At 40.0% G+C, this 18,311-nt stretch overlaps 1 protein-coding gene across 3 annotated transcripts in view; it reads left to right on the forward strand.

Annotated features, from left to right (window-relative positions):
* The first annotated feature begins 670 nt into the window (after positions 1–670).
* Positions 671–18,311, forward strand: part of entpd3 (ectonucleoside triphosphate diphosphohydrolase 3) — a 40,030-nt gene continuing 22,389 nt past the window's right edge. Inside the window, exons 1-6 of one of the 3 annotated variants that reach the window (XM_042107517.1) lie at positions 671–815; positions 1,330–1,452; positions 2,704–2,821; positions 3,913–4,072; positions 17,272–17,431; positions 17,602–17,829. In XM_042107517.1, coding sequence (XP_041963451.1) covers positions 1,333–1,452; positions 2,704–2,821; positions 3,913–4,072; positions 17,272–17,431; positions 17,602–17,829 — 786 coding nt within the window. In that variant the 5' untranslated portion in view covers positions 671–815; positions 1,330–1,332. Of the gene's footprint in view, positions 816–1,329; positions 1,453–2,703; positions 2,822–3,912; positions 4,073–10,640; positions 11,093–12,281; positions 12,389–17,271; positions 17,432–17,601; positions 17,830–18,311 lie in introns of those variants that run through there. The other 2 variants (XM_042107518.1, XM_042107520.1) reach the window with 2 other exon arrangements.

The raw sequence follows: 18,311 nt of genomic DNA on the forward strand, positions 1-18,311 counted from the left end.
GGCTAGCACAACAAGACCCTTACAAAAAATAACTGCATTTCTTCAAGTGTCAAACTGCAGACTTCTGAGTATCAAAACCACAGTTTTGGAGGAAATATTTGCAGTTCTTATACAGGAAATGCCATACAAAAAACTGCATTGTACTGCATACTGTAATTTATTGCAGAAATGCAGTATTTTGGACATGAAAATACTAGGCTACTGCACTATAGGCTACTGTAGTACTGAAACTGCAGTTATTTTTTGTAATGGGGTATGTACAGCAAGCATCAAATGCAAGCAACCCAGACCCTTAAACTGGGCATTTATAGCTGTGAAGGTGAGTCACACACAATTATTTTTGTTTTTCCTAGTCCTTTATGGGGGAAAACACTATATTAATGACCACTGCGCAGCGAAGCGGCGGTCATATAGGGTTTAGTCAGAGTTTTTTTGTTTTTTCCTTTTTTTCAATAATTTTGTGTCAACTATTCACGGGACACTGAAAGACCGGGTGCACGAAACTTGCCCGATAAACCTTCGCTGTGCGGCGGCCATAATAAGCCATCAATATCTGTGCATCAGTCTTCTTGATTCATATTTTGTAAAACAGGAATCCTCACCAAAGATCTTTGCTTAAGTGATCACATGCCTTTTAATGGTTAATGTGGGAAGAGCTTGCTTTTGTGGGAGGAGTTTAAATGGAATGATGTAGTCTGCTGGAGCAAAAGATAGACCCATGCAGTTACAGCTACAGATGCAGGCTCATGTCCAGGCAGGCTTTTGAACTGAAGCTGCATTCTCCAACCTCTCAACAACTGGTTTGACACAAAAAGGTAAGTAAAAATCCTTGCATAACAAGTGCCTCCAACAGCACTCTAAAGTATCTGTGAGTGTTAGTGTATGTATAGGCAAACTGTGATAGTCATTTAATGGATGTATTTAAATGAAGATACTGGCGAAAAATTACAAATCTCCACAAGAAGAAGTTTGAATAAAAGAGAAAGAAATATAGATCTGTACCTAGGATTAGGGATGCTTCGTGTCCATAATAAGAGTGATGTATACTTATGATTTCTTACTAAATATAAAAGACTCCATTGATTTAAGCAGCTTTACTCTCACAACAACGTAATATGTGTAAACAAAGTACGCTAAGCACCAGAAAAACAAATGCACAAGCCAGTTGTCAATCAACATCGGTGCTTTTACTGGTGTTTGTGCTACAAAAATAATTATAGATTGTTACGTCAGGTTAAAATATGTCAAGGGTGCTTATATTGTGATCTACTGCAGCTACAAAAAACACTGTTCACTCTTTTATATTGTTTTGTTTTTGCCTGTTCACAGATAATGGCTTCAAAACTGGTGGCAACCTTAGCTTCATTTCTTCTCCTGTCAAGTGTAGGAGTAATCATTGCCATTGCTATAATCCAGACATACAAGATAACCTATGTGTCTCCAGGATTAAAGGTATGTCAGTAAGTCATAAAAAGTGGCACACAATTACAATTAGATTAGCATAAAATATTAATATTTGAGGAGATGGATCTAATCTTTTCAGAAATTCTCTATAATGGATTTAATTGAGTAGGACACACGATTGCTGTGTGGTATCTTAAATGTAAAAAGTTTCTTGCTACAGACAGAAATAACGCACCATCAAGAAGTGGTGTCTATCAGAGAAGTGAAGCAGTTGAGTGTAATCACTGGTGCACCAGATGCATTGCCACGCCTGTTGGGTAACATACTGGGTGAGAATGGGTCAGAAATTCCAAATACTCTGTAGAGAAAAGCATATAATACATAATTTCCATATATTCAGCAATACAAAACAACATTCTTATATATTATGCAATGGACTCGAGTAAAAAGGTACATGTGTAAAAAAGTACAAAGTATCAAATAAAGGTCAATAATTTAGACTTGATTCAGTATTGCAGTAGTAACCCAATCTGCACACATTTCTCTATTTTATGTAAGTAATTGAATAAAAGCTGGAAGTAGATAGAAAGGAACAAAACAAATGAAGGGAGATGAGCAATGACTGTGGCATTAATATTCAGAGGTCAGTCTCAAAAGCACTGGAGAGCTTTTCAAGCCATATATTTTGGGTTCAAAAGATTGGAGCCAAAGCCCCCCCACCCACCCACCCCTCAAGTCTATTTAGAAATAGTGCTTCTATAGTGTCATTGTGAATGACATAGAATTGTATGCCATGGAAAGAATGTTAACATAATGTCTGATGCCTGGGGCAAACTGACTGGATCAAAGGTCATATTTGTGACTTGCTTTCTACTGAGGGAGAGGTTGTTAATTGCAGGCGTCCTCATAGTGAAGGCGCTTTATGAAAGTTTTGTTCAGACAGGAAAGATGTCAATGTGTTCCACTGTGATCCATTCCATATTAGTTGAATTTTGCTTGCTTGAGTTCCATCAACAATATTGGAGTGCTGGTTAGGTGAGAAGAATTGTTCAAGTCATTATTAGTATTAATTATTGTCATTATTCATAATTATCGCCAAAATAATAATAATAATAATAATAATAATAATAATAATAATAAATAATACATCAAGGTATGTTGAAACTACAAATCCACAAAGCAAAGGTGGTCAGTTTTCATATTTTTCCAGTGTTTTTGTGGTAATCATAAGAATGCAAGAATGCATAAATGTAAATGTAAATGCAATGTCATATGTTAATATCACTTTTCTTTGTGCAGTATGGGATTGTCTTAGACTGTGGCTCCTCCCGCACTACTGTGTATGTATATGAATGGCCAGCAGAGAAGGAGAATAATACTGGGATCATTAGAGAAACTGTTAAATGCAATGTTAAAGGTAAAATCAATATATCTATCTCTCTCTCTCTCTCTCTCTCTCTCTCTCTCATATATATATATATATATATATATATATATATATATTAAATAGTTTTTGGGAACACTGGATTCATATTACATACAATGTTTACCATTTAGATTTGCTTATTTAAATTTAACTGGAAATATCAATTTTGGATTATCAGCCAAATTGCATTTAAACTGCTGTTATACTATTTTACACTGTTTTTCTGTACAAGCCAATAAGGTAAATTTGTGTACCTGACAAGTTTCGGCTACCTTGCCTCTGTAGCCTTGATCAGAGGTGTCAGGTGATGTTGGTGTGACGTTGTCTGAGATGTGTTATATGGCGTTTTCCATCCCACCCAACATGCAATAAAACGTACATAGGAGAGACAGGCCGGCAATTCAGCACACGAAAAAAGGAACACCAGTAAGAATGTGAAAGGGAAACATCTGGAACGCTCACCCGTGCAACAAGAATGAAAGCAACACAGGAAAATCTGAAATCTGAAATTTTCAGACCACTGTAAGAGGGAAAACCATCTAATGAACTGGGATGCAGCCAAGGTCATCAGAACGGAAAGCAACAAATTCCATCGATGGATCAAAGAGGCGGTTGAAATCAGGAAGCGGGCCCCAAAGACTGTAAACCGGGATGAAGGAGCCTACCAACTATCCCACACCTGGGACACAGTCCTGCAGGGCCGCCCCCGGCTGTATGAAAAACCACCAGATAGCAGAGGGCGCCCCGGGGGGACACGGCCATCCCACCACATGAGGTGGGATGGAAAACGCCATATAACACATCTCAGAAAACGTCACACCAACATCACGTGACACCTCTGATGAAGGCTACAGAGGCAAGGTAGCCTCACAAATTTACACAAATTTGTGTAAATTTGTGAGGCTACCTTGGGTAACTTTACACAAATTTACCTTATTGGCTTGTACAGAGAAACAGTGCATTCAAATTATTTAAATCCCTGCTGCAGGTTTGAATGCAATAAAACAATTGTATTGAACTGAACATAAATATATATATTTAACATTGGTATTTCTATATACATTTAATTATTTACCTTCCAGGTCCAGGCATCTCTGACCTGGGTCGTAATTCAAGTCAGGATGAAGAGACATGGAAACATTTCAAGAGCTGTATGGTACAAGTGAAAGAAAAGATTCCAGCTTTCAAGCACAACTCCACTTCCATCTTCCTTGGAGCCACAGCTGGAATGAGACTGTTACAGTACGTCTGTCAGCATGATATGAATACTACTAAAGCTTTTAAGTGGGGTCTAATTGGCTAACCCTCTCTTTCTCGCCAATAAGGCTATATTAACAAGCAGGAAATTGGCTGATGAGATGCCTGTAAATCCCATTTCATATTGATTAGTCTGGCATTACTGCACTTACAAACACTAGGTTTGTTTTAAATGTGTTTGAATGTGATTTTAGCTGAAAGAAAACCCTCTGATGGAAAGAACAAAGCCATATCATTCTGTCAAGAGAGAACACCTAGTGGAGAAATGCATTTTATTGAAATGGAACGTACAGTACCATGCAGAAGTCTAAGGCCACCTTACATATTTTGCTTTAGCAATGTTAAAGGGACAGTATATATTTATTTCTCATGCTTTATTACAATGCAATAAGGAAATACAGGAAATACACACAGTATTAAAAAATAAATGTTTTTGTTCTGGTTCTGGTAATGTAAAGTAATAATGTAATGCAATGTGATGTAATGTAGCACACCAACCCTCAGTGCTGGTTTGGTGGGAGTGAGAGGGAAAACTTAACCTAATTAAGTGCTACGGGGTTCGTTATCTTACTTAACTATTTATATATAAGCAAACCAGACCACGGTTTAAAATGATTAGGACAAGGTTGATAATTTACAATTAAAAATGTAAGTGAAGGAAGATACAGATGGTAATTACAATATTTGCAGAATGAAGGTAGGCTATTTACCCCCCAAGAGATTTTGGTAACGCTTTAGAATAACATGTGCTTATTAGGTATTAACAGTGCATAATAAGCTGTTAACAATTGATTACTAACAGTTAGTTAATGGTTGTTATCCTTTAATAACATTAAAGGATGTTTAACATGCAGCTTGTAAGTGTAAATAAGCAGCCTTTTCAGTTACTTACAAGCACATTTGTTAACAGTTGTTGCGTGTTGATGGTGTATAAGATAAAGAGGTGGATAACTAATTCTTACCTATTTGTAGTAAATTTTGCAGCCCCCCAATCTAAAGTGAGGACCATGTAGCCTATAGTTCCACAAGCCCAACTTTCTATCTATACTGATGAACATTTTCGTCAGCAATATAGGAACAGGAGTGTAGCTCAATAAGTAGGGATGCACTCTCTGACGCAGGAGACCCGGGTTTGATTCCTGCTCACAGCAGCAATTTTGAAAGTGCATTTCTCACAGCTAAACCAAGCTAGATAGATAGATACAGTGTATAGAGATAGAAGGTTGGGCTTGTGGAACTATAGCCTACATGGTCCTCGCTTTAGATTGGGGGGATGCAAAATTTACTACAAATAGGTAAGAAAGGTCTTATACGCATATTAGTTATCCACCTCTTTGTCTTATACACCATTAACAAGCATTAACAAGCTGCTTGTTAACACTTACAACTGTTAACAAATATGCTTGTAAGTAGCTTAAAAGGTTGCTTATTAACACTTACAAGCTGCATGTTAACAGTTAGTTAATGTTATTAAAGGATAATAAGTAATCCTTTACTTGTTTTAGTAATGAATTGTTAACTGCTTATTATGCACTGTTAATACCTAATAAGCACATGTTATTCTAAAGCGTTACCGATTTTTTGTATTTGGTTTTGTACATCAAGAAAATATGTCCTCGTTTTACTAAATCATGCGCTCATTTTACTGAATTGTGCACTCATTGTAATAAATAGTTCACTGTGAGCTCATTTTACAAAAAATGGCACAATTTAGCTAAATGGCAAGTACAATTTAGCTAATGAGCCCAGTTTTTGTATATCAATGACACCGCCGGGGTTACACACACGCACACACACAGAGAGAGTGAGTTGGGGGCAGCCGTGGCCTACTGGTTAGCGCTTCGGACTTGTTACCGGAGGGTTGCCGGTTCAAACCCCGACCAGTAGGCACGGCTGAAGTGCCCTTGAGCAAGGCACCTAACCCCTCACTGCTCCCCAAGCGCTGCTGTTGTTACAGGCAGCTTACTGTGCCGGGATTAGTGTGTGTTTCACCTCACTGTGTGCTGAGTGTGTTTCACTAATTCACGGATTGGGATAAATGCAGAGACCAAATTTCCCTCACGGGATGAAAAGAGTATATATACTTATACTCTACTAAATACAGTAGTTTGCATTGTTTTTGCACAACCTTGAATTTAGTGTTGAATTTCATTGTTTATGTTTTAGTTACTTGATTTATTATAGTTATTTTTAAAAATTCAATTGAAATACATATGTGCTTACTATAGTAACCTCTGCTGCCCTTAAAGGGGCAGGAGCTACATAAATGGCCAAATGGAACAAATCAAAGAACAGACTTGACCTCTTAACCTATTTTGGCAACAATAAATATTATTAACCATACTATATTAAATACAAATATAACCGCAAGCGGTGATTTACGGGGTCCGAGCAAAACGAACATGAGGTAGCATAGCTTTTTAGTTTTACATATGCTTTGATTGTTTGGGCCCATTTGTTCTAAAGAAACGTGATCGGATTTCGGCTATCGGATTGGATCAAATCTTGAAAATGGCTTGTTCAAAGGGAAACAAGGATCCTGAAATTCGATTAGATCACATAATCTATCTGATCTGGATAAAACCTTCACTTTGTGTTGTTCAAAACTTTTGAGTTGGATTGGAATAAATCTGATGCTTAAAATTAGGATTACCCTGTGCTGTAACGTTATAGTGTGCTAACCAGGGTGCGATTTGTGTAAAAACCAGAGGGGGGGTGATTTTTGAATAAGTTTGTAACCCCCCCCCCCCCCCCCCCCCCCCCCCAAAAAAAAAAAAAAATGAACGAACGATTCATAGCCTAGTAATGTCATGGCTAATAATAGCCTATATTAATTTTGCCACCTTTGTAACATTTTAGTTTTAGTTTACCGTGGTGTATGACTTTAAACAGCGAGTGTGTTTGGTATGATGATCAGCTCCTCTAATGCAGGGTAGGACTACGTTTTGACAAGCATACAAATTCACCTTGTTCTTGCCCCATCTGAAATTACTCCTCTACTTTTGCTGCCTCCATCCTTTCTGTATTTGTTGTGCAAAAAAACGTTGTATATGATGGCACTGAAGTCTTAAGTTAGTGAATTGGCTAACAGTTTTAGTTGCGTAGGCTACGTGCATTCTCTCTCCTGCTGATTTGCGTTCAGTAGCCAAGTGCGTAATATTGCAAAAGTTGAAAAAATAAATGTGTTTTATTGTAGCCTACAGAAAATAAATAGCCTACTATCATACTGTCAGTTAATTGGCTACAGTGCAGTGAAGAGTTTGGAGAGTAAAGTTATAGGACAACTTGAAGTTTTATGAAAATAATTTATGAACCAGAACATAAAGACCATGAAGCTTCTATTTCTTGCAGCTGTTAAAACACCCGCTAGATAGTTTAAATACCCACCAACATTCGTTTTTGCAGTACAGATTATTTCTGAAAGTTATTTGTCTACTGGCTACTGGCTGATTTATCAAACGAGTGCTTTCTCGTTCGTCTTCCGCAAACTACAGGTGTTTCGATAAAGAGCCATTGAATAAGCGATGCCAAGCAATTTCTGTAACACTTTTTGTGACATTCAGCAAATATCTCCTCATTTAATGTAAGTTCCTTCGGACAATAGGCCTATACGTTCTACTCTACGTGCAGTTGTCCTCCATCTTAGTTGCATCAGTTTTCTAATTTTGAAGGTTCTAAAATATGACTATATGCTTCACTGAATCCTTCTCGTATTCTTTCATTTATCCAGCTAACTTTTCCATTGAAACTAGCCATTTATGATGGATTACACACTCGACATTCTGAAATGTCCTGCACGATCAAGGCCAAATTAAGTTATCACGCAGCCACTGTGTCAGCACAGCAGCATGAGTGCTGACGGTGACGGTGCGTTTCTGATGTCAGATTATTATGTAGGCTAGCCTACTAGACTGTTCTCACGTTGCAGCGCTTTACTTATATGAAGTAGCATTAATCAATATAAAGGGCAGAGGGGGATAAATATTGTCCCCACCAGGGATAAAAATAATTTAGCAGAGGTAGGGATAGGAAAACCAGAGGGGGGGAAATCCTCACCATCCCCCCCTACAAATCGCACCCTGGTGCTAACCTCCACAACCCAACAGTATTCTAACAGTAGTATTCTAGTGCGCTAATCTCCACAACTCAATAGTATTCTAACAATACTCTATTCTACAGGACTATGCATTTGTCATGGATGAGATGAAGGGTCTGATAATGGAAGGCAGTGTTTCCCACAGAATGGAATTGTATTTGTGGTGGTAGGTGAAGAGGGGTGGGGGTGGGTTCTGTGTTGGAGTCAATAAGATGAACAGCCTATAATTATGCAGTTATACTTGCCTTGCACGACAAGTCCTGACAAATAGCTGTAACGTTATAGTGTGCTAACCTCCACAACCCAACAGTATTCTTAACAGTATTCTATTCTAGTATGCTAACCTCCACAACCCAACTGAAGGAACTGTAGGGGGCGATGTGGGTCTAGGTAGAGTGAGTGTGTGGCGAGCAGGCAGAGCCTCGGTCAGAAGGCTCAATGGTATGGAGTGATGACACGAAGATGGCAGGTTTCGGTGCAACACAAGTGAACTTTGAGTTTCAATTCATTTGTTCTTTTGTTCTTTACTTGTATGTGTGCTGCATCAAAGAGGAAACAAACAGAAAATGGAGTAATCAGTGAAATGGGGTAAATCAGTACAGATCCCAACTCACAAACAAACCAATTGACATTTGAACAATAAACTGAAATCATATGGCTATATAAGGTACAACTAAACAATACTTGACATCCCAAGTCAACCAACATCACCTAATCATCTCTCACATGGGACTCCAACACACCAAACCAACAAACAAAGACCTTAACTTTACACATGATGGCAGAGCTACTCTACAAACTGATAAACATCACAAAAGTCATAGTGAGGGTCATTTATGGCGGCCTTACATTGTACGATTTTGGTCTGTTTTCACAGTCGCCGACTAAATTTCCAATGTCGGACAGAAATCATGGGAGTTGTACTGGAATCGAAGCGCGCTCCCGTCAACTAGATCGTTAAGTGTAAGGTGCCAGTCTTAGCGGTTTTAAGTCAGTCGGAGTCAGTCTTTTTCTAGTTTTGCCGTTACGACAATATCAAACATGTTTGATATTATCGCAAGTCTTTCTAGTCGTGGCTCATGCAAATAGTGACGTGAACAATATATAAACCAATAGTGACCTCTCTCCAACACCGAACAGGAAGGGGCAAAGTAGGCGACAGCTGTAGCAAGGGACCTGATGAAACCCATGAATATGATCATTTGATATTTTGTTTCTTATACATCATTAGTCGGCTCTTCCATGTGACAGAACAGCTCTATATCTGTTAGGGATGTCACGCATGAAACAATGCTGCAGAAACACGAAAATATGATTTTAGTAGGCTATCATTTCAGTTCCTGTTGATATCTATTGCACGATGGGTAATAATTTAAAGGAATCTAGTTGCAGTCTTGTAAATAGTGATCCTGCAAGATCTCTAGTCATTGCAAAATCATAGTCTGTGACTTAAAACTCTATTACTTGTCTTTAGATGTGAGAGGGTCTGAGACTGTAGTCTTTCAAAAATATTTTCCAAATCTGAAGATTTGATAATTTTTGAAGCCGGTGAAACTTTTTATGATGTTTGGCTTTTCTCTGAAATTGTGGCAAAAGTAAACATTTTTAGAGCATAAGACCAGGGTGAAAAAGATGCATCTAAATGTAGAGATTAATATGATGAAAGAATTTTGAGTCTAGGTCAATCTGGTAAGGAGAAATAAGCATTTTTGACAAGAGCGCCACCTTTGGGTGCAGTACCCAAATTTTGGGTTACGGGTAGTGGGGGGTACTGCTAACAATACTTGAAAATGTGAAGTTTCTAGGACTTATGTTTATAGGAATATAGGTGATCTAGGAAAAATGGCCTAAGTGGTCTAACTTGGCCTATATCTCTGAAATGGAACAAAATATCAAAATTCTGAGCGATAACTTTTGTGAGGCTTGGTCTAAACATTGTCTGTGAGAATTTTGGTGAAGATTTAATTATTTTTGAAGAGTGTGAAACTTTTTATAATGTTTGGCTTTTCCATGAAATTGTGTCAAAAGTAAACATTTTTAGACCATAAGACCAGGGCCAAAAAGATGCATCTAAATTTAGAGATTAATATTATGAAAGAATTTTGAGTCTAGGTCAATCTGGTAAGGAGAAATTAGCATAATTAACTTTTTTTTTCCAATAGCGCCACCTTTGGGTGCAGTACCCCAAATTTTGTACTGGTACTGGTAACCATACCTGAAAATTTGAAGAGTTTTGGAGTTACGGTTTAGGCTGCAGTATGACTTTTACAGAATTTTGGCCAAAAATGAACGGTACAGAAACAATAGGGGTCCTGCAGCTACGCTGCTCGGACCCCTAATAATATATTCATGACATTTAATAATATATATATGACATTTAATAATATATATATATATATATTACTTGTAGTAAGTAAAACTATTCACTACATTTTGTGCCCAAGCAACCTAGTTACACTCTTCCCCTTCTAAAAGTTTTTGATGTCCCCATCTAACTAAAGGTAAGAATTTAGTGCTAAGATCACTGAATATGCTGCTAAGATATAAAACCCCAAGGAAACTATTTGAATCTAGCACAACCAGAGCATAATGCCAAAGGGTGACACCAAAAGGTGTGGCTTCCACATCTTCCCAGGTCTTTGTAGGTCCCATAGCCGGCAAGCACTCCTCTGCTCAAGATATTCAGTGTTCTATCACAGGGATTTCCTGGAGCATCGTAGCCAAACCTCGTCACGGGTCTACGCTCTCCTCGGGGTCTCTCAGTCACCGGGCTTCTCTGAATGTCAGCCTCACTGTCTCTGGAGTCTTCTCCCCCTTCTAGAGCCATCTCTGCAGCAGGATCCAGGCTGGAAAAGACCTCTACGACTGGCATATCACCGGATCAGCAACATCACACCGTTCAGCTGCGGGTAAGTGGATCAAAGGTAAACACTCTTTCCAGGTTCCTTCTTCTCCCTTGATGCTGAGGACAGTTGGGATCCAAGGCAGACATATTCGGACTCAGAGGAGCTTGTAGCAGCAACCTCAACCAGACCCCCTGTCTATTGACATCTCAAGTCATCAAAGTCAGGAGGCGCTATCCGACGGGACCTTTCTCTGAATGGCTTTTTACCACTCAACCGGATCCAATGTTCCACCCCCTTGGCTAGTCCGACATCCCACTCATCCATGGAGAATACTCCTGTCCTCTCAGCCAGCTTTCTTGAGAGCCTCGCTTTCCACTCCTCAGGAACAGGAGAGTCTTGAAATTCAAACAGGGCTGGGTTAATCCTTCTAGTGGAATTCAGCTCAGCTCCTTTGGGCTCCACCATGGCATCAGCAACATGAAGGTGTACGATAATACAGTAGTGCCAGTAGGAATGGAGGTCTCCTTGAGCATTCCTTAACATGACTAGAAAATTGTTCTTGTCAAGAGCAGAAGAAAACAGCATAGTGGGCTGGACAAACACACTGGTGGGGAGAGCAATAGAGGAGGTGCGCTCTGTGATGAGGTTGCCTTTCTTTTGTGGCTGCACTTCATGTGCCAGGTGCTTGGTGTACCAGCTGTCAAAAATGATGGTCACTTGTGATCCACTCCACTTTAATCTGAGCTGTGGATGGTGGCCCCACAAGACCTTCAGGCACACACCCAGGTCAAGTTCTCACTGCCCCTCTTCTTACCCGGACATCAGAGGAATCATTACCAGCTGAGCCACCTCGTCCTCTTGTGCGCTGCACATCGATGAACTTCTGGAAAACTTCTGTCGGTCTTCAGGAGCTCTGCACTTTGTGGCAACATGCCCATCCTCACCATCCTCACCACATCGGTAGCAAAAGAGTCTGTGAGTATGCACGGCGCTAATGGGGGCTGGGGGAAGTCGGCTGGTGGGCTGGTCTCTCTGTGGCTGCTGAGGCTGGATGGACAGTCATGACTTTGAGCTGCTTTCTTAACTTTCTCACTTCTTTTTTCAGAGCATTTACATCTCCACTCTCACATTCATTGTCAGTGGAGGGAAATTCTTCGCCAACTGCTGAATGTATGGGCTGCACAGCTCTGTGCTTGGATGTTTGAAGTTTCAATGCTGCTATCTCATTCCTGAGTGCTTGCATATCACTGCCAGCATGCGCCACAGCACTTTTCACATGAACGGTAGTGTTGAGACAACCAACTCTTTTACGCAAGTTGGTTCAACCGGACAGGCCTACCTCGGTTACAGTCTCGTTCAGTAAGTAGCCTGGTGTGCGGTCTCTTTGTGACAACCGAGGCCAGCAACGTTAACTTTTAACATTTAACTTTATAACTACCCAGATAACGTGTATTTGTAGCCTACAGTATGTGATGTAGGCTACTTCCCCATCGATAATGTGTGAATTGCCATGAACATAATCATCTACGATGTACTAGAATAAGGCTTGGTTAACTTGCCGAGAACCTAGACCGTTTGATAACATTAGACTCACCTTCGGTTACGGTCTCATTCAGTAGCCTGGCACGGTCTTTGTGACTAGGCTACTATGAAGCCAGCAACATTCTGGTTAATGAATCAAACTGGACGAGAACCAAGACACGATAAAGGGTACAGAGCAGTTGCATTGTTACATTCGGTCTCCTCGTGACAGCCTGCAGCCTACAGTCATTCACTTCTAAGCATTTATTTAAAGGTAAACTATGCAGTATTGGCATATTCCTTACTGTTTTCTCGGTTTTTGCTTCTTTTTCGCTGGTTCTGTCATGATGAATGTCTGAGAAACTCCATCGCTACCTTTTTCTAGCCGGTGCCTGGTGTGTATGTGTATTTGAGTAAAGCAATTCGTTACACTCGTAATACTTCCTGACACTGCCCACCGCCGGCCCACAGTTGCAAGGGTGGTTTTTCCGCTCACAGGCGCTAGGGTGAAGCGAGACGGCCACCATTCAACCCGAAAAAAGTCATATAACCATTCCAATGACTCCTAAGCTGTTAAATTAAGGTAAATTAAGAAAAACTTGCACATTAAGCTAAAAAAACTGCATAGTGTGCCTTTAATGTAACTACCAAGATAACATTAGGCCTATGTGTATTTGTAGGTATGTGATATAATACTTTCCCATCGATATAAATTTCCATGAACATAATCATCTAGTTTATTATTAGTTTCAACGGGTTCTCGCATGTTTCTGCTGAAAAACTGCTAGTTTCATCCAGAGCTGCATGTTATCATGCATTTAAAGATGAGGTTTGTTTGTTTAAATGTAGCCAGTCGCCTGCATTCAAAAACGGAACATGTGATTATATTTCACAACTTTGCTAAGTACTGTGACTGATAAAGGCTGGCAAGCAAGCCGCAGACAGATCAGGAGATTCACTTCCCTGTTTGGTTGGCCTAGGCTAAGCCAGCAACACGCGCTACATGTAGACATCAAATCATGGAATGGACACAAGTTTACCCGACTGCTGTTCCCGCTGTTCATTCTTCAGTTTTTTGCCATGCCCGTCTCTTTTATTGAGCAATGCACCAAGGGGTGTGGGAATTAAAGTCACACTATGCAAGATTTTCAACTTTCCGAAGCCAATTTGATGGTAAACAAACTTGTACTAGGTTAAAACGTTCACCTAGAATAGCTGTACAGCATAGACGTAGCGAGTCCCTACCGAGAAAACCAGCCATGCAACTTCCAAGAGCGGCGCCAAGCCAAATCTCGTGAGAATCGTGAAACATTACCTTATCAGTAGATATAGCTCTTTGGAGATAGTTTTTGCCTATTGTTAATCATTCACCTCCCCAACAAAAACATTTGCATTGTGTACAGGGGGGCAAAGTCATGAGAAGTTTGCTATGTACAATAGTAACATGTAAATACATTGTGACTCTAGAGGGAACTCTACACTTGCCAAAAAATACCTAAACCTAGCTTTAAAAACCTAAGGAGGGGTCTAGCGCATTATCTAAAAATTGCTATCGTACATTACCTAAAACGCATTACGTCACTGACCAAGAGAAACATGGTCAGAAATCCATGATGAGTTGTTTATATGTTATTTTAAGAGTGCATTATCAACAGTGATATGGGCGGGTGCACAACACATCCTGCTTCTCTCATCCACAGTTACGCTGCTTGCTAATAAAGGGAATGACAGATGTCATTCTCATTGGTTTAAATTATGTTTTGATTGATGAATGATGACTGATTGACAATCATAGGAACGCCTTGTTGCGTCATCTGCTCGACGTTTGATAACGTTTGATAAAAAAAACACTCCCAATGTGGACTGGACAACCCACTAAATTTAATTAAGCAATTCACTAGTGACCATACGTTTTAGATCGCTAAAATAGGGGCCGTAAGGTATTTGAGCGCAGCGAAGCGGCGGTCATATTTTTTTCCGCATGTGTAATTTTCCATCAACGATTCCCGGGACACTGAAAGACCGGGGTGCACGAAACTTGGTGGACATGTAGCCCCACAAGGATAGCGTAGGTGGCACTCTTCCCTGTGGCCAAAAGTCACCAAACAAATATCAATCCCAATGCCCTATTGCAGTGACAGGGACACTGTACTGCAGGAGATGTTTTCCTTTGCATGAATGTTAAATTGAGGTCCTGACTCACCATGGTTGTTAAAGATCCCATGGCACTTATTGCAAAGAGTAGGTGGTTCCTTGATTTGCTTTATTTACGTACACATACATAAAGACACACGCACACACACACACTTACATAAAAACACACACACACTACACATGCACACACACATACATGCACACACACGACACGCACAAACACATAAACACACATACACACCCTCACACACATGCACCCACCGTGGCCCACTGGTTAGCACTCTGGACCTGTAACCGGAGGGTTGCCGGTTCGAGCCCCGACCAGTGGGCCACGGCTGAAGTGCCCTTGAGCAAGGCACCTAACCCTTCACTGCTCCCCGAGTGCCGCTGTGGTTGCAGGCAGCTCACTGCGCCAGGATTAGTGTGTGCTTCACCTTACTGTGTGCTGTGTTTCACTAATTGACGGATTGGGTTAAATGCAGAGACCAAATTTCCATCACGGGATCAAAAAAGTATATATACTAATACTAATACTATACAAACACACCTACATACACAAACACACACACACAAAAAAAAAACACACACAAAACACATATACACAAAAACAACCATACACACTCAATTACAAACACAAAAAAGGAACAAAGTAGGAAATAAACACAATTTGCTAAGCGTGAATTATTTGTGTGGAAAAAAATGTGCTGGACTGGGCAGCGGTCACATTTTGTACCTCTCTGCGGTACATATAGTCTCTGAAACAATCTCCTTCCAAACTTTCTGACAGAACCTTTTTTCTCCTTTAGTCCCGCTCCTGAGCCAATCAAAATATTACAATAAAAAAATGGATCTACTTCATAGGTGTGCAAATAACATACGGTTAATGGTCGTTACGGTTAAATTATGTAGGACAATGGGAAATTCAACCAAACAGTGGAATAAAAATACATAAACGCCCAAACGGAACAAATGAAAGAACAGATTTGACAATAAATATTATTAACCATACTTTGAATACAATAATATATTCATTACTTTTAATAATATATGTATTACTTTTAGTAAGTAAAGCTATTCACTACATTTTGTGCCTAGGCAATTCGGTTGTTAAATCCGATGTCACACGCCCAACAACTTTTTCGTCAAAAATGCTTACTAGCGCAGCTAGCTGGTTTTTGCAACTTGTAAACATTGTCACCCTCACCTACTGTAGCTGTGCAGCTAGATGATACAATCAAGGGGTAACGCCCAGGCTTCCGTGAAAAATAGGATTTTATTAGGTTGAGGCAACAAGTGAGTAGTAGGACGACAAAAGGCTGCTCTGAATAGTGGTAGAAATAGTTCATTGTTGCTGTCTAGGGAGAAAAACGAGCAGCTCTGAAAGCTGTTGGACCCGGAGAGAGTCCAGCCCGAATGGCTTAAACCACATTTGAATGTGTTGTTTTAGTAGTATTTTAATGACCAATTTTGCCAGGTTTACTGAGCCATCATTCCCCACCTAGGCCACTGATGGGCAATGTGTCAAAACTAGAACCAACCGGCTCCATCTACAGCTTCTCCCAGCGAGATTGTTAACACTGCTAAAACAATGGAAGAAGTGTGGTCTGCACAATGCAATTGCTCCAAAAATATAAACTCTATTATTTTAAAAACATAGCAACGTTTCAATCACCCTGGATCTTCGTCAGGCAAACATTTCTTTGGATGTGTGCGCCCACTCTCCAAAACATTGCTAAAACAACAAATCTAATGGTGGCCTAAGACTGATACCACAACAAGAAGTACTTGGGTAATGCTGTAAAATTATGTAGGATGTATAGTCGAATACATTTTCATTGTGCTGTTGTAACAGAGGTCGGTTCGTCCGCTGCTCACGGGCCTCGAACCCGCCACCTCAACACACACCGGTGTGGGAGTTGGACGCTCTAACCACTGAGCTAAAAGCCCAGGCTTCCAACTCTGTGGTTAGAAGTGTTCTTAAGGTTAGGGGTGTGAGGATTTACACGTGCAACTAGCATGCTAGCTCAGCTCGCTTCCGTTACACTGAAGTGTTCCATTATTTAGGTAAAATAAGAATAGTATTTCCAGAAAATGGGTCAATGATAAATAAGTGATGATTCAGTAATTCAGTGAAAGCAACACGATGGAAAATTCTTATTTACCCCTTAGCTTCAATTTTCCAAGCATCGGGTGCATCTTTAGGATCATTATTCAATGTGCACGGTAACATGAAAGTCTTATTTTGTAATTTTATCAGACTGCCTTTAGCCAGTGCGTCCAAAATTAGCCAGTGCGTCCAAAAATGACAAAAAGGGTCATGTTCCTGCACAGTACATAGTGCAATACCAGGCATTCTGGGCAAGCAGTAGCAAAGAGATACCATACTTCCTACTATAAGTAAGTCAATCAAAATAAGTTTACTTAACGATAAGTTTGGTGATGTTATTTTAAGGGAAAATAATTGCATAGTATCTCTTTTCTTTAAATTTGAATTTCCTAATTGAGTTAAAATTCCATTTCTGAAATGTACATTGTGAATCCAACATTCATTTCTAATCCCTCTGTAGGCTTCAGAATGAAACCGCTTCAAATACAATCTTGCAGGATATGAGGAATTACCTGCAATCATTGCCATTCCAATTTCAAAATGCTTCTATTATTTCTGGAGAAGAAGAAGGGTTGTATGGCTGGATAACAGTGAACTATTTAATGAATAACTTTCTGGAGGTTTGTCTTTAATATTCTGTTCAAGGGACACTTACCGGTATTCATGTAGGCTCATTATACCTATACAATTACCTAGAAGTTCTGATATTAATTTTTACTCAATTCTTTTGTAATATAACCAATATATATCTGCCTATCTAAATGTATAATTATGTTTTTTGTACCTGTAGAGGGACTTGTGGAACTCCTGGGTGCGCCCCCATGGAGCTAAAACAGTAGGCTCCCTTGACTTAGGAGGAGCATCCACCCAAATTGCATTTACAACAACTGATGACGCCATGGGGGAGGGCCTGACAAAGGTCACTCTTTACGGTTATGACTACACAGTGTATACTCACAGTTTTTTGTGCTTTGGGAAAAATGAAGCTGAAAAAACTGTGCTTGCGAAGTTCGTCCAGGTACTGGCTTTTCAAGGGTATTGTTAACATTTGAATGTGTTTTTTGTCATGCACTGTCTTCTGCAGTGCTGATGTATTTAGTAATAAATGCATTTCATGCTCTTGAATTTTGCACTAGCAGGGCTGATGGGGGCAGCCGTGGCCCACTGGTTAGCACTCTGGACTTGTAACCGGAGGGTTGCCAGTTCGAGCCCCGACCAGTGGGCCACGGCTGAAGTGCCCCTGAGCAAGGCACCTAACCCCTCACTGCTCCCCGAGCGCCGCCGTTGAAGCAGGCAGCTCACTGCTCCGGGATTAGTGTGTGCTTCACCTCACTGTGTTCACTGTGTGCTGAGTGTGTTTCACCAATTCACCGATTGGGTTAAATGCAGAGACCAAATTTCCCTCACGGGATCAAAAAAGTATATATACTTATATACTTATACTTGATGGATCCTAATAATATATTCTCTCCATAATTGAACAAAACTATGATGTCTGTT

The sequence above is a fragment of the Alosa sapidissima genome, chromosome 10 (assembly GCF_018492685.1).
Source record: "Alosa sapidissima isolate fAloSap1 chromosome 10, fAloSap1.pri, whole genome shotgun sequence".
Lineage (NCBI taxonomy): Eukaryota > Metazoa > Chordata > Actinopteri > Clupeiformes > Clupeidae > Alosa > Alosa sapidissima.